The sequence below is a fragment of the Lissotriton vulgaris genome, chromosome 9 (genome assembly GCF_964263255.1).
Source record: "Lissotriton vulgaris chromosome 9, aLisVul1.2, whole genome shotgun sequence".
Classification (NCBI taxonomy): Eukaryota; Metazoa; Chordata; class Amphibia; order Caudata; family Salamandridae; genus Lissotriton; species Lissotriton vulgaris.
The window spans coordinates 551,454,605-551,469,829 of NC_141697.1; the positions used below are offsets into that span (position 1 = coordinate 551,454,605).

Here is a 15,225-nt window from a genome sequence, read left to right on the forward strand (position 1 = left end):
AGGGACTTTTCACGGGCCTTCTGCAGCAGGATGTCCCTATCTCGGTAGTTCAAAATCCTCACTATCAGCGGGCGTGGGGGTCGTCCGGGATCTGGCCTGCCCGTCGGGATCCTGTGTGCCCTTTCCACGCAGAAGTGTGGGGAGAGTCCTTCCTCTGCTATGTATTCCCGGAACCACTGCTTCATGAAGTCCGCCGCCCGAGGGCCCTCACATCTCTCCGGAAGGCCTATGACGCGGATGTTGTTGCAGCGGTTACGTCCTTCCGCGTCCTCCACCCGGTCTAGAAGAGTGGCCATCTGAGTCTGTAGTTGTCTTATGGAGGACGTATGTTCCGCCACCGTTAGCGTGATCTCGACGATGGATACGCCCTGTTCCTTGACCTTGTCCACCATTTTGCCATGGTCTGCCCGTAGGAGGGACAGGTTCGTCGTCAGGGTGCCCATCTGCTGCTCCAACACCGCTCTGGAGTCCCTGATTTCCTGTAGGATAATGTCCAATTTATCCATGTGGGGTCCCTCCGTCCCAGGCTGTGGCGGCGTCCCTTCCTCCGTTACCGGTGGCATCTTAGTGGCCGTCGACTGTCCTCCAGGGTTCTCCGGTTGTTTCGCCCCCTTACGGACCATTGGTGCAATGAGCTGTGACCCCAAAGCGTAATTCTATGTGGAGCCTACCGTAGCTGGCCCCGCTTGACTTGCTGCGTCCAACCCTCCGGACAAGTTCTGCCTCAGCAGCTCCACATAAAGAGTTAGTCCAGATGGGGATCCTCAGGTCAGTCTCTTACAGGGTAAAGGAGTTGTCGTAGCCTCCCACGCTGTCTCCCACCAGCTTGCGCTGCCTCTGTGCGTCACCACCAGCTCATCACCCACGAAGATAGGGGGGATCGGGGGGGAAGGGGGGCCCCCAAGCCGGGATCGCCCCCAGTGTCCACCTCTGTCCGCGCTAGGCAACGTCCACACTCCTCCGGTGCGCGGTCTCCTCCCTTCAGGGGGTGAGTCAAGCCCCCCAGGCCTGTGTGACAAGCCCGCGGTCAGCGCTCAGCTCTCCTCCGGGCGGCGCCTCTGGTGTTCCCGTAGTGCAGTGGGGCAAGAGTGGACCCAGGTCCAGGGGGCAAGCGCACCGAGGGGGTCCGCTCCCTCAACCCCGATCAGGCAACGCGGCACCGCACAGCAGTCTCCCCCACGTAGTTAGGGCCTCCCAGGCGCCCCGCTGCTCAGCCATACCTGCAGCGGCACCCGTCGCGCGCCTCCTCCCCGTGCTCCAACACCCCAGGGGGGGTCCTCCGATGGTCCTCAGTGACGCCTCAGGCTCTCCCCGATCCCCTTACGATCACAACCAGGGCGCCCCGGCACTTCCGGTGCTAGTAGGCTCAGCTCAGGAGGCCACGCTGTGTACTGTGGGTCCCGGCTTCTCAGGGCCCACCTACGCCGAGGGTCGCACCACCGCAGCTTCCGCTCTACAGGCCGTTTCCCCGCACTTCAATCTACCGCAAGGGAGGCAGGGGGTAGGTGCTCGCCTCCGGTTCATTTGGTAGCTTTCTCGGGTGTCCCCAGGGTAATTAACGCAGGATTATGCCCCGATCGACGCCGGAGCTCTAGCAGCGCACGTCCATGCGCTTGGCTAGCAAGCCACGCCCCCATCACAGTGTCAATTTGATGGTGTATTCTAGCATGGAACACCTACCTTGCATATATTAATTTCTATGTGCCGCAGCCGATTGTTCTGCATTTTTCCACATGTGTCTCCTTGTAAATTTGGAGTACGGCCTGAGCTGCTGGCGTGTCAAACATTTTAACAATACAGCCGCACAAGCCACTTGTAAATGAGGGCCTCAGATTTTAAAACAAGCTACAGCAACACCTCAACAACTAGAATACAGTCCTTAATTCTAATTTACAAGTCAATTTCTTTTTCCAAAAACCCTATTGGTTTTTAACATTTAAGCACGCTGTCCATTTTATCTCCATTCTATCTACTCACCATATTATTCTCTGTCTTTAAGCTTCTCAAAATAACAAACATAAGAAATTACACCTACCTGACTGAATACGTATCTACTTGTGAACAATAAAAGAAGTAATCCAAAGCAGTGTTCTGGGCATCAGCACCAAACCTGACCAATTCTGCACGTTGTGAAATCTGTTTGTATTTTTGGTTTTTGCTGTTGTGAGTGGGCAGCAAATGAGAAGCTGGATAATGTTATTCTCTGTGACTTTACATAAAATGTAAGAATAAAAGTAAATTCACATTTTGACAAATTTGCTCTGCTCTTCTTTGTTTTTGGAATTAGTGTTCATCTTTTCTATGGTAGTTGATGAATAAGCCTAGTAGAGGTATACATGTCATGTGACTGTCTCTGCTCCTCTCGCACTGGTCTTTCAGAGTTTCAGTCTGTTGGGGAATCTTTCTATTACTCTTGATTAGAACTTAATAGAGAGAGGCCACAATTACAAATTGGCATATTTTACCCCCTACAGGTTCTCTACAAGCTTCTCCTACTACGCCTTAGCCATGGACTTGCAGAACTTTGGTGTCAGCATCTACCTCATACAGGTCATCTTTGGACTAGTCGATATTCCCGCCAAGTGTATCTGTCTCTGGGCTATGAATTACCTAGGTCGCAAAGTGACTCAGGCTGGATCCCTCATTTTAGCTGGAATTGCCATCCTGACCAACATCTTTGTGCCTTCAGGTGAGACAAATCAACTGTATTTGTACAGCTACAGTAAAGAGTGGAGAAAGGTATGATTCTGCTACATGCTTCTCCCAAGAAAAAGGCATACTTAAAAATAATGAATTTGGATCTCTTTTTAACTAAACTGCAAGATGTGAGCCTTCATACGAGGCAAGTGAAGTTAGCATAAGATACTATATTGATTCAGAATCATTAATTTAGTAAAAGAATTGTTTACTAGAGATAACCTGGTATACAAGCCGGGAATGCTTGTTTCCACACAATATTGCATGCCCTTTCTTCTTGATCTTACACAGAGCAAAATACTGTTTCAGTTCACTGGGTTAACTGAGGGTGAAGGTAGATATCAGATCCGTAGAAGATACCTGCAGCAGGATGGGTGATGGAGGTGGCTATTAAGGCCCTCAATACGATATATATATGCAATCACAAGTGAAAATTGTGCGCTTGCTGATTACCCTTAGCGTGGTGTGTTGTAAGTAGTGTGTCTTCAATTTGCACTCAATTACGAGTTGAAGGTCTGAGAATAAGGAATAACACCCAAGCTTGTATGTTTACCCTTGTTCTGAGATATGAGACTGTGCACTGTGTATCCTCTTGATTTGCAGCGACTCTTACACATTACCAGCACTTAATTTGAGTGAGCCCCACCAACACTACTTTTTGGGGAATCAGAACTTATTTTCCCTCTCATTAGACCTTGACCTGGAAAAGGGGAGAGAAAGAAAGAAAAGGTGTCAAGAAAGAGGAAGTGAATAATAAAACAGACGTGACAAAAATGTAAAGCATGCTTGAAAACAGAAGCTTCAGTAGGTAGGTAAAGGATCAGGGAGCCAAGGGTGATGGATGAAAGAGCCACCATGAGATAGACTCAAGACTAGGCAGCTTTGGTATTCAGCAATTTAAACATTTTACAAGCTGACCACAGGCTTCCAAGAAAATGTTTGGTCACCGACACTTATTATTTTGCAAATTAAAGACTGCATGGTGAAATCAGATGGGCAAATACCACTGATGGAGTTTTCACCCAAAACAGGATTAACATTAAGATTATAGTCTTGGTCTGAATTGAGTCTTTTTTACTGTTCCGCATATCCCTAGGTCCCAATCATAAGTCCAGCAATACTCCTTTTTTCCAGAACTACAGGTCCTGCGCACTTCCCTGGCTGTATTCGGTAAGGGCTGCCTCGCATCTTCTTTCCTCTGTGCCTCCCTGTATACTGGAGAGCTTTACCCCACCGTGATAAGGTAGGTGTGAGCTAAGCTAGCCATTACCTTGTTGCCTTTTGCAGTTTATTATTGACACTGACTATGATTAAGCATGCTGGTCTGGCATCCCAGCGATCCCTTAAAATCTCCAACGTTCTAAAACGCTTTGGACAGGGGAAACGTACACACTGGTTGCCTACATTAAAAAAAATCGATCTATTGTGTGCCTTTTTTCCCTCTCACTTTCAGGGGATGTTGGGTTTATGGGATTCCAATATAGTGCGTATTTTCTGTGGGTTAGACTAATATGATTGTAGTTATGTGTGTATTTATAATTTTAAAATTATACCTATCTCTCTACAACATTTCTAATCATGTGATGAACTTTCACAAGGACATTGATGGTGACAGGTTGTTTTCAGTCAGAGAGCACTCTGTGATTGGCTCAGTTGAATCTCCTGCTTAAGCACTTTTCACAATCTCTGATGATTGTCACTTCAATTTTGCAATATATTGATGTTGCAGGGAGAAGTTTATGGCATTAGAAGTCATAAAGAAAAAGTCACTTACCTTTGGTAATGCCTCTCAAATGAATAATCTATCTAAGCTGCAGATTTCTAAGCTTCTGCATACCCCGGGACTCAGACTGGATCCCAGATGTGACATTAGGGCCCCTACATAACCACCACCATCACAATCTATCATCCGTTTATTTCTGATCACTGTCCCTGCCATAGGTTGGGAAGCCATTGGAAATCAAGTCAAATCAGTGTGTAGATCTCTAGAATGGAATCTTATGAATATGGAGGCTGGGCCCATGAGGAGTCCGCAGTTAGAGTATCAACCAGAAAGACCCTTTCCAAAGAAAAGTTACTTATTTCAGTACAATTTATTGATATTTTGTATATCAAGAATAAACTTCATAATATAAAAATATTATTAGTTAATTCCCAAAATAGCATTTATACATACATTGGCCACATAGTGAGAGATTTAAAAAATGCCACTGAAGCAAACAGTTTGACACTTGTATGGGATAAATGGATGAAATGAATAACAATTGAAGTCAACTATAATGTATACTGGTAATTAGAAACTTGACGTATGAAAGTGTGAAGATCCCACTTGTAGGTCAACTTTGTGACTCCAATAAAGCAAAATAGAATAAGAAAAGAAAAACAGAGAGAAGGATAAGCAAGACTGACAGGACCTGTGGGTCAGCTATAACTGGTAGTAGCTTCAAAAAAAATGTGCAGTGGGTACCAAATAATGGGGGACATTTTGTAAGAGGACTGCAAAGGATTTTGTAAGACATGTGTGCTCCACATGTGGGTCATTCAGGCTCACCACGTGTAGAGTGAGACATGATTAGCAGATTTTTAATCAAAACGATCTGTTGTAGTGAGGATTATTCTAATCCAATCAAAGATGAAGAATTGTGAAAGCTAAGGGGTCTAGAATCACTGTGGGAAAGCCAAATACTTGACCCCAATAGTCCTTTATTAGTCTGAAGCTATAAAATGTGTGTTCCTGAGCCCTGGTTTCTTCTTGACTATTTCTGTTCCTCTGGTTCTTCGTGGACAATTCTAGAACCCCTAATTCTACATATTGTGACTAGTTACCAAAGCAATACTTCCCCCAGTGCTTCATCTGTAGAGTGAATCAAACCAGACAATCTAGCAGGGCACATAGGGAGAACTTCCCAGCCCTCTGTACCTGGTTATCCATGCATTAGTGCTTTGCGAACGTATGCACTTATGAATGATACCCTTGTAGTGGCATGGCAGATGTCTAAGACTGGCACACCATATGCCAGTGCCATGGTGGCTGCGTTTACACTGGTGAAATGAGTACATAATAAACCTTTAGGAGAGTCTTTCTTGGCCAGCTCAAAACAGATCTTAATGGATAAAACAATTCATCTAGAGATGGATCTTTTCTGTATAGTTGTCCCCTCTTTTACCCGGGAGAAAACAACAAAGAGCTCATATTCCACCCAATGCTCTTTGGAGCTTTAAATTTGGAAGCAGAGGTCCCTCTTTGAATCAACACAGCGCAGTCATTCTTCCTCTTGGGAGAGATGATGAGTAGCGAAGAAAGTTGGTATGGTGAAGGACTACCAGGTATAAGGGTGTGACTACTTTTGAAACAAAACAGGTTTTGTTCGAAGAACCAGTATGTCTGGGAAATAATTTGATATACGGCTGCTGGACCGACAAAGTCTGTAGTGACAAGTAAAAGTGATGGCAATGAGAAATGTTGTTCTCATTGTCAATTGACCTAGGGAGCAGCTGTTTATCACTTTAAATTTGATTTGGTACACATAAGGAAAATATGAATCAATTTAAGGTCCCAATGTGGCATCAGAATGCTGTAGGTGGAAAATATAAATCATTCTGTAAAGGCTGAATGTTGCAGGAGTAACACCATACAACAAACATCTCCCAGTGCCCTCTATAAAAGTTTTAGGAGAGGGACGCTTGGCTGTTAGTACAACACCAACTAATTTGGGAAGGCATCACCCACAGAGACAAATCATGTGTCGCTCCCTTATTGATATCTTTCTGTGGCACTCTTTATATGGTTTGAACTCTGCCATCTTTAAAGAGGACTTTTCCCTTGCACACTGGTAACATTTTGAGAAATCATAGGTCTGTCAATTTGAAAGAATTTGAAGTTGGAGCTCTGGACCTGTGTCAGAGGGCATGGAAAGAAAGGAAATGATGTCAGCATGTGATGGTGGCTCAAAAGTGGCCAGTTACATCCAGGGTGGGACAAACCTCATGTGGAGCCATACAATGCCACCTACCAACATGCAAGAGGTTTGCTGAAGAAAAGTTATTGTGGTCCAGTCTGACACCTGGGGGTATTCACAAGATGAGAAATCTGCTGTTAGAAGTATCCATCAGAAGAACCTTTATTTCAGTGATGTGCAGGACTCTCATATCAAGTACAAAGGAAAGATGTGTATTTGGCATGCTAGGGGATGAAACTGTGGTGGAAAAATAAAATGTCCAATTCTTAAGTGTCTATGAAGCCCCAGGCTGGCTCACAGTAGAGCCTCTCTGATCACAACCAATGCTTTTTGCTTTATATGCAGTGGCCCTTTGCACTCTAAGTCAAAGTTACATATATTGGGGTGTACTGTTTTTTTTGGGTTCCCTCTCAATGCACAAGCAAAGTGGACAAAAGCATCAAAGGTATGAAATAACAACTCATGCTGCACATCAGTAGGTAGGTGCAAAGACATGAGACAGGCTCTAAAAAAAGTGCAAAACAAAAGGCATAAAGAGTAACACTGATGTCAGTGTAAGGCCTGACTGTTAAGTGGAGGCTTAACTTACATTGATTGGTACTTTTCTTTCTAGTGTACTTATAGTGTGTATTTCACTGAGCAAATACCTGCACAAAAGTAGGGTAGAAAGGTAGAATAAGGAAGCCATCTCTATCAGTGGTAATCATTAATAAAGTGGCCTTTAAAGTGCATACTTCATATCTGTATAAATAAAATAGAAACATTAAATGTATCACTTACTTTTTCAATCTCAAGGGCAACCTCCTATAGCATGGAAAGTTAAAAAAAGGTTTGACAAATATTTAGAAACTTTAAAAAAAAATTAACTTCTTGTATTCTGGTTTTCAGTAATAAACTGGCAGACAACCCCCAAAAAACATACCAAATCAGCCATCACATTTGAAGCTCAGCACAGATATAAGCCAAAATCTACATGCAGTTCTTCCCCCATCTTATTTCTCCTCTACGATTCACATGGAGGATGTGTAGGGTACGGGGTGAGTCTCCCTTTCTCCTGCTGCCAGCAGGAAACATGGGAAGGTTGCCAATATAGCCTGCCACAGGAAGTTGTCAGCAGTAGTTCTGTCTAAATGTCCAACTGTTCATGACAGTAAGTCAATTCAGTCAGTCAGTGTTTTTTCATTGAGGTGTGTGCTCTTCTCCAGTGCTTCACCACTAGTTGGCCAGCAGCTTTGTCAGAGCCATGAATTCCCTGCTCACCGTAGATATGTAATTTACCCAGCCCATCAGGGCCATTTGCAATGATATATCAATGGGAAAATCGAGGATCTGTTGAATGGTGGTCATCCCATCCGACCAGAATCTTTGGACTCCTCCCACTTCAGATTCTCCACATCTCTCACAATTATTGTTGCCTTTAATTCCACATTAACACAGCATCACTGATGTATAATACACTCACTGTAGGAATCACTAATGTATTAGGCTAAGGTGGCTTTTGGGAAAAATGCTTTCCTGTCTGGGCCCACCAGTATTTCCCATACTGCGTCCGAGACCTGTGCTCCACGGTTCACCCCCGTACATGCCTAGTGGGGTCAGTCCTTATAGGCATCTCCTGCTGCATCTTCCTGTAGAGCTTGATAATGAGCTGTTTGGGGATGCGGGTATCCGTGATTATCGACATGATTATCCGCAATGGTGGGAATTGTGCAGGCTCTTAGGGAAAGTCTGCAGTGATCCTTTTGCTAACAGATTTTAACCTGTGGTAGAGAAATATGTAGGGTAATCTTGGTGTGGGCTCCAAACATGTCTAATGTAATGCTGTGGCCATCCTCCCCACTTCCTGATGCCCAAACTGCATAGTTGGGATGCCTCTTCTGACAACCGTGCCATGGGAAGCACAGATGAAAGGACAAGGGGGTGTTAAGGGAGTAGAGGGCAGCCAACCAACTTCCAAAGTCTATCACATGACTCGGCTGTGCATTGGACTCCATTGATCTCAGAGATACCACCCAGGGCCGCACCATCATTGTTGTCAACACGGGAGTAGGGTGGACCTCGTAGTGTTTAATTTTTAGGTGGGCCACATATTTCTGTGGGTGGATCCAATAATGCACAAAGTTTGCTTGTGCACACAGATAGTAGAGTTACATGTGGGGTATTGCGTATCGGACTTACTTGTAAGGTTGGGCCAATTCTCCATGAAAGCCTAGCTCTCTTTCCACCCCAGGCAAGCCTGGCACTAAGTGACTTGAGCATTTGGAAGAAGCTCTTATGCAGGGCGAAGAGAATATCAACAAACTTCTACAAGAACTTGCAAAGGACAACCATTTTAATTAGGCCTGCTTATCCTTCCGCCGTGAGCTGTAGTTTAAACCAATAGTCTATTTGGTATTAGAGCTGACTGATTGAGCCGCCATGGATGAGCCAAGCAACATCATCCACATTTATGTTTATCCACACACTTAAGTATTTAATGGGGCCTTTGCATCATTCAAAGAGGAAGTTAAGGTTATCTCTAGGCCCACAAGGGGTGAGGGGAACACTGCTAACTTAGTCCAGTTTTCTTCAATACTCTACAGTCCCTGGAATCTGGTGAATTCTCTGCGAATTGGGTTAAGACTGTCTTGTGGGCTTTTTACATATGGTGTTGTGTCATCCACATATGGGGATAGTCGTAAAGTCCTGTCTCTGAAGGCCAGTGTGGGTTGGGTGTTGTGTTGCCGCAGCTTGACAGCCAGGGCCCATCAGCTGAATGAACTTTTTGAGGAAACGTTTTGTGTAAGATTTGTCAAATGGTGCTTAGTTATATATATATCTATATATATTACCTACTGGCCGTTGCCAGTAGGTAGTTATAGTTAGGACATAGCTATCATAGGAAATCCGCAACATTCTATTGGGAATACCTTTGGCGCCGGTTGAGGAATTTGCGTGTAATTTTCCAGAATTTTGTCCAGCGCCGCTACGCTCCTTTCCATAAAGTTTCGGGGGGATTCGTGAAGTGGGGGCTGAGAAAAAAGGGGGGGTCCCAAAACGTGTTTTCCCCATGCAATTTTCCATAGGACATTCTGACACGGCTACAGCCTGAACCGCTGAACAAAATTACGCCAAACTTTGCAAAATTGTAGGGACTGGTATGCAGATTTGCCTTTGCTATATTTGGTGAAATTTGCTCCAGTGGTTTTTTTGAAAATTAACTTCAAAAACACATATATATCTATAGGCGCGCTCCGAGCGCTCACTGGTACGCGTACCGGGGAGCACACCCGGCGCGCTACGGGAGTGCGGGAGCGGAAAGCTGATTGCCCGTCGGATGTCTGTCAACATTCTAAACAGTCTGGAGAGTCCGCCATTTTGTGTCTCGGTAGAATCGAGACACAAGAGGTGAAAATAAAAAGGGGGAAATGTTTAAAAGGGTGTAGGGTACACACCCTCTGACCCCTAGGTTTTCTGAGGGGGGCCTAGAAGGACCCTGAAGGGTAAAAAAACTTTTTTTTTTTTGCAATTTTCGCGGGGTAAGCGCTGGGTGTGTTCCCATGTACGCTCACCGGTACGCGCACCCTGAGCTCACCACTTCACTCACTCCTTTACAATATATAAAGAATATAGCTCTTTTTGGAGAATTGGAGGTAGTTCTAAAAAGAACAGTTTTTTTTCTTCTTTTTTAGTACCCGGCGCGCTACGGGAGTGCGCGAGCGGAAAGCTGATTGGCTGTCGGATGTCTGTCAACATTCCAAACAGTCCGGAGAGTCTGCCATCTTGTGTCTCGGTAGATCGAGACACAAGAGGTGAAAATAAAAAGGGGGAAATGTTTAAAAGGGGGTAGGGTACACACCCTCTGACCCCCTAGGTTTTCTGAGGGGGGCCTAGAAGGACCCTGAAGAGTAAAAAACCTTTTTTTTTTTTGCAATTTTCACGGGGTAAGCGCTGGGTGTGTTCCCATGTACGCTCACCGGTACGTGCACCCTGAGCTCACCACTTCACTCACTCCTTTACAATATATAAAGAATATAGCTCTTTTTGGAGAATTGGAGGTAGTTCTAAAAACAACTGTTTTTTTCTTCTTTTTTAGTTTTTTTTTTTCTTTTTCCGGTATTTTCATCAGAACAAAAACAAAAATAGGGAATGACAAACTGCTCAACAGGAGCAAAAAAAGGGGAAAAATTAGGGCTGGGGAGGAAAGCGGTGTTCTTCCCTTTTTTTTTGCGAACAATCAGGAGGATACTCTGCTCTCCAACACAAAGCAGTTCATTACACTGCTTACAACGCATGTTGATGTCGCTGAAAACAGGCTGAATGTTGGGAAACAGCTCCACTGATCTTCCTCTCCCCAATGTTGTTGCTCCTCCAGTGGATGTTGAGGCGCCATCTCTTGGGGGATTACGTGCCAGGTCTCTGACACTCTCCCGGGCATAGTTCTGGGGGTGCCTCCATTGGACATGGCGAATCATTGTTGAGTTGCCAAAACTATCTTTTTTTCTAGGGTCACCCCGTGAAAGAACAGTTTGGCAAATTTTGCACTCCACTTTTGGAGCATTAACCTTTTTCTCTCCTGGTGGAATAGTAAACATTTTCCAGATAAAGTGCTCCTTCACCTTTGGTTGAGGAGTTTCCTCCTCGATAAACCCATCAGAGTGCTCACTGCTGCTAGGTGGTCTTGCAGCCATTCTTTCTAAAGTAATGAAGAGAAACAGGGAAAAGGTCTTGCTCTCTCCAAAATGAAAGAGGTAATGAAGGAAATGGGTGGGGTTTTCATTAGTTGGAAAAATAGCTGTAAAGAACCAATGAAAAGTGTTATATTAATGTCACATGACTTGACGCGCTTACGCTGCGCGCACCGGAGCGCTTCCAGGGGCGCTTACTTGGCCCGAACGTAGGCGCTTCCGGGGGCGCTTACGCGGCACGAGCGTAGGCGCTTCTAGAAGCGCTTACGCGGGGCGCCTAAATGACGTTTTGCTAGCTTTTTGGAAATACGTTTAAAGTTAAAATACGGGTATTTCAAATCAAAAATACAACTTTTATAAGTATGCCACTAAATGTCTTGCATTATTTTTTACTTTAAATACAAACTTTTTTTTTCTTGCACCCGGGAATAGCGCTCTCGGGTAAGCTCACCGGTGCGCGCAGCCTGAGCGCTCAGAGACAAAATGATCCAAAAAAAAACCTACATGAAAAATACATTGAAAAATTTAATTTTAGAAAAAAAATAATCATAATAATGAATAGTTATAAAAAACAGCTACTAAAAAAAATAATAATTCACTTTAAAAATCGTAGGTTACAAACTCAATATAGTAAGGAATTAGCTTTTAAAAACCTTTGAAATTCACTGAAAAAAGCATAGGTTTCACAATCGTTATAGTTAGGAATTAGCATTTAAAAAACCTTTGAAATTCACTAAAAATACCATAGGTTTCACAATTGTTATAGTTAGGAATTAGCATTTAAAAAACCTTTGAAATTCACTGAAAAAACCAGAGGTTTCACACCAGTTATAGTTAGTTGAACATTTTACTCATACAAAACCATTGAAATTGCCTCGTTATAGTTAGTTGAACTCACTATACCTCGCGCACCCGCAATCTACTGCTGATGATGTCACATATTACATCATTCATGACATGGTCAGTGACATCACCGATGACATCACTGATGACGTCACAGGTGACATCATTCAGTGTCTGTGTGTTTCTGTAAAGTTCTATACATCATTTGTGTGTTACTGTAAAGTTTGAATATCTTTTACATATTCAAGAATAAGTGGGTGTATAAGTGTCGGGATGAAGGATTTAATTGGTGCGTGACTGACTATATGAGTGAGTGATTAAATGTGTCTTACTGAATGCATGGGTTAGTGACTAAACTGTCTGTATGTGTGCATCATTATGTCTGTTGTTGTGTAAGGTGCTGCATGTGTTGATTAGTAGCTATATCAGTGGCTATACTTTGCAAGACTCAAGAGTGCAGCGCTTAATTTTTCAAACATCGTGCCAAAATGCAAAGCAGCCTACTGAAGGTTTTAAATGGCAGCATAATTGATAGACTGACTTGGGAGCTTACTGAAAGTTGAAAATGTCAGCATGCACTAAGGACTTCAAACACCACAAAGCATCGTGGGCAGTGCACTTAGCTAACGCCTACCGAGGGGCTTGTACCAATTAATAAAAACTGGATATGCTAACAGTGCATGTATGCCTTGCAGTCTTTGCAGCCCAAGAAGAAGGGGCGTGGTGGTACTGAAACGCGTCAGCACTTTAATGAATAATGCGGAGCATGAAGGCAGGATGAAAAGGCATGCTGGAGAGCGGAGGCGTCGTCGTGTGCTCTCAGAATGCTCAGGGCATTCTTTTGCTTTATATATATATATATATATATATATATATATAATATATATATATATATATATATGTACTGAAAAAACATAGGTTTCAGGGGCATTATAGTTAGTTGGACAGTTCACTCGTACAAAACCATACAAATTTCCCTGTTAGTTATTTCAGCTAACTATAACGTGCGCGTATGCAATGCACTGCTGATGATGTCACATATTACATCACTCCTGACATGGTCAGTGACATCACTCATGACATCACTGATGACATCTCAAATGACATCACTGATGACATCATCCTTGTGATAGAGTGGCAGACCTCCTCCCACCCTAATATAACCTTTGATACACACACTCAAAAATACAAACTAACATGTTCAAAACAATGGACATACCAATACTAGTTACAACGCACCTATTCAGCAATTCCAAGATCTACACACACATCCACTCATTCACCATCAGTCCCTATACAGTCACTCATACATGTATTCACTCATTATATGTACTCATACACCTATACATCCTGTTACACACTGCCACTCATCCGTAGTTACTCACACACATAGTCACACATGCAAACAAAGTATCAAACATCTATTTACTTGCATATACAGTTATACACACACTACCACACTTACTTCTACAGAAACTTACATATACTTATTCTCTTAAACAATCCCTTATAGAAACACCTACATTTTTGTACAGGAACTCTTCCAATCTCTCACTCTCACATATACTGACTTATATACACCAATACTCACATATACTAGTTTAAAACATATGTAGTTAGTCATAAAGACACTATTGAGACAGTCATTCACTCACTAACACACCCATACACACACACATCCACCTATACAGTCCTGCACACATGCTGTCTTCAACACATACAAACAGTGGGTCACTCATTCATGTATTTATGCACTAAGTAATACCCCCACCGAACCATACGGATACTCAGACACTCATACCGATACTCAAAAAATCAATTAATAACCCATAGAGACACTCATGTAGCTGCTCACCAACCCATGCAGCCACTTATGCACAAAGTGAGAGAGACTGATGAAGATATTTACATATTTAAACATTGCTCACTAACCCATGTATTCACTAAGATACACTTAACCAGTCAGTTATACAATCAATTTTACAAAAGCAATTCATCCATTTAGACACTTATATGTCCATTTATTCTTCCATCGACCTTGAGATATACATATATAAAACATATTTAATTTTCAGAAAAACACACATTCACTGGATGATGTCATCAGTGATGTCATCAGTGATGTCATTTTAGATGTCATGAGTGATGTCATGAGTGATGTCACTGACCATGTCATGAGTGATGTAATATGTAAAGTCATCAGCAGTGCATTGCAGGCGCGCAAGTTATAGTTAGTTGAACTAACTACAACAGTGGAATTTCTATGGTTTTGTACGAGTGAAATGTCCAACTAACTTTAACACCCCTGAAACCTATGTTTTTTTTCAGTGAATTTCTAAAGGTTTTTTTAAATGCTAAATTCTAATTATAACGTGCCTGAAATCTATGTTTTTTTTAGTGAATGTATATATATTTAATATTCTAAAAATATCATCCAGATCCCTCGTCAGCTCCCAGCGCAATTTCACACTGCTTCTGCCACAAAAAGATACACGAACCACGGGAACTGCAGGCAAATTAATTATTTATTCTTGCTTCTTGGTAACGCGTTTCAGGCAACACTTGCCCTTGGTCACATATTATACTATGTAAACATGTGAAAATGTCTTGGTCCGCCTGTTTGCCTCGGTGGCACAGAAAAAATGGGTGGAACTGACGTCAGCACGCAGACAAGGTCCTCTTATGGCTCCGATGACGTCTTACGGTGTCGCGAGCAGAGCTGTGCTATTATGAAGTCCTCGTCGACGTGGGAGAGCTAGGAAAGAATTTCCGTGGAATGCTGGTGCAGGGGATATTCACCTAAGTGTTCAGGCTAGTCCTTTGGGAGCAACTGTTTATGTTGCCACTCCAGAAACCGAAACCAGTGATCCGAGGGCAGAGGCCCTGCAGATGGCACTCGAGGTGGGGTGCCCAGTCATGTGCACCGGCGGGTCAGTGAAGTGACAAGCACCACAACCCACAAAAAAAGGTAACAAAGGCATTGAATAACACAAGATCTTCTCTTTGTATCTGGCAGGAACAACGAAGTTAAAATGCCCTAGAACCAAAATGTAGAATTA

At 43.3% G+C, this 15,225-nt stretch overlaps 1 protein-coding gene across 1 annotated transcript in view; it reads left to right on the forward strand.

Annotated features, from left to right (window-relative positions):
• LOC147691768 (solute carrier family 22 member 6-A-like) overlaps positions 1-15,225 on the forward strand; it is a 407,661-nt gene that overhangs the window by 376,334 nt on the left and 16,102 nt on the right. Inside the window, exons 7-8 of the mRNA XM_086939479.1 lie at positions 2,475-2,689; positions 3,832-3,940. Of these exons, the coding sequence (XP_086795605.1) occupies positions 2,475-2,689; positions 3,832-3,940 (324 nt within the window). The remainder of the gene's footprint in view (positions 1-2,474; positions 2,690-3,831; positions 3,941-15,225) is intronic.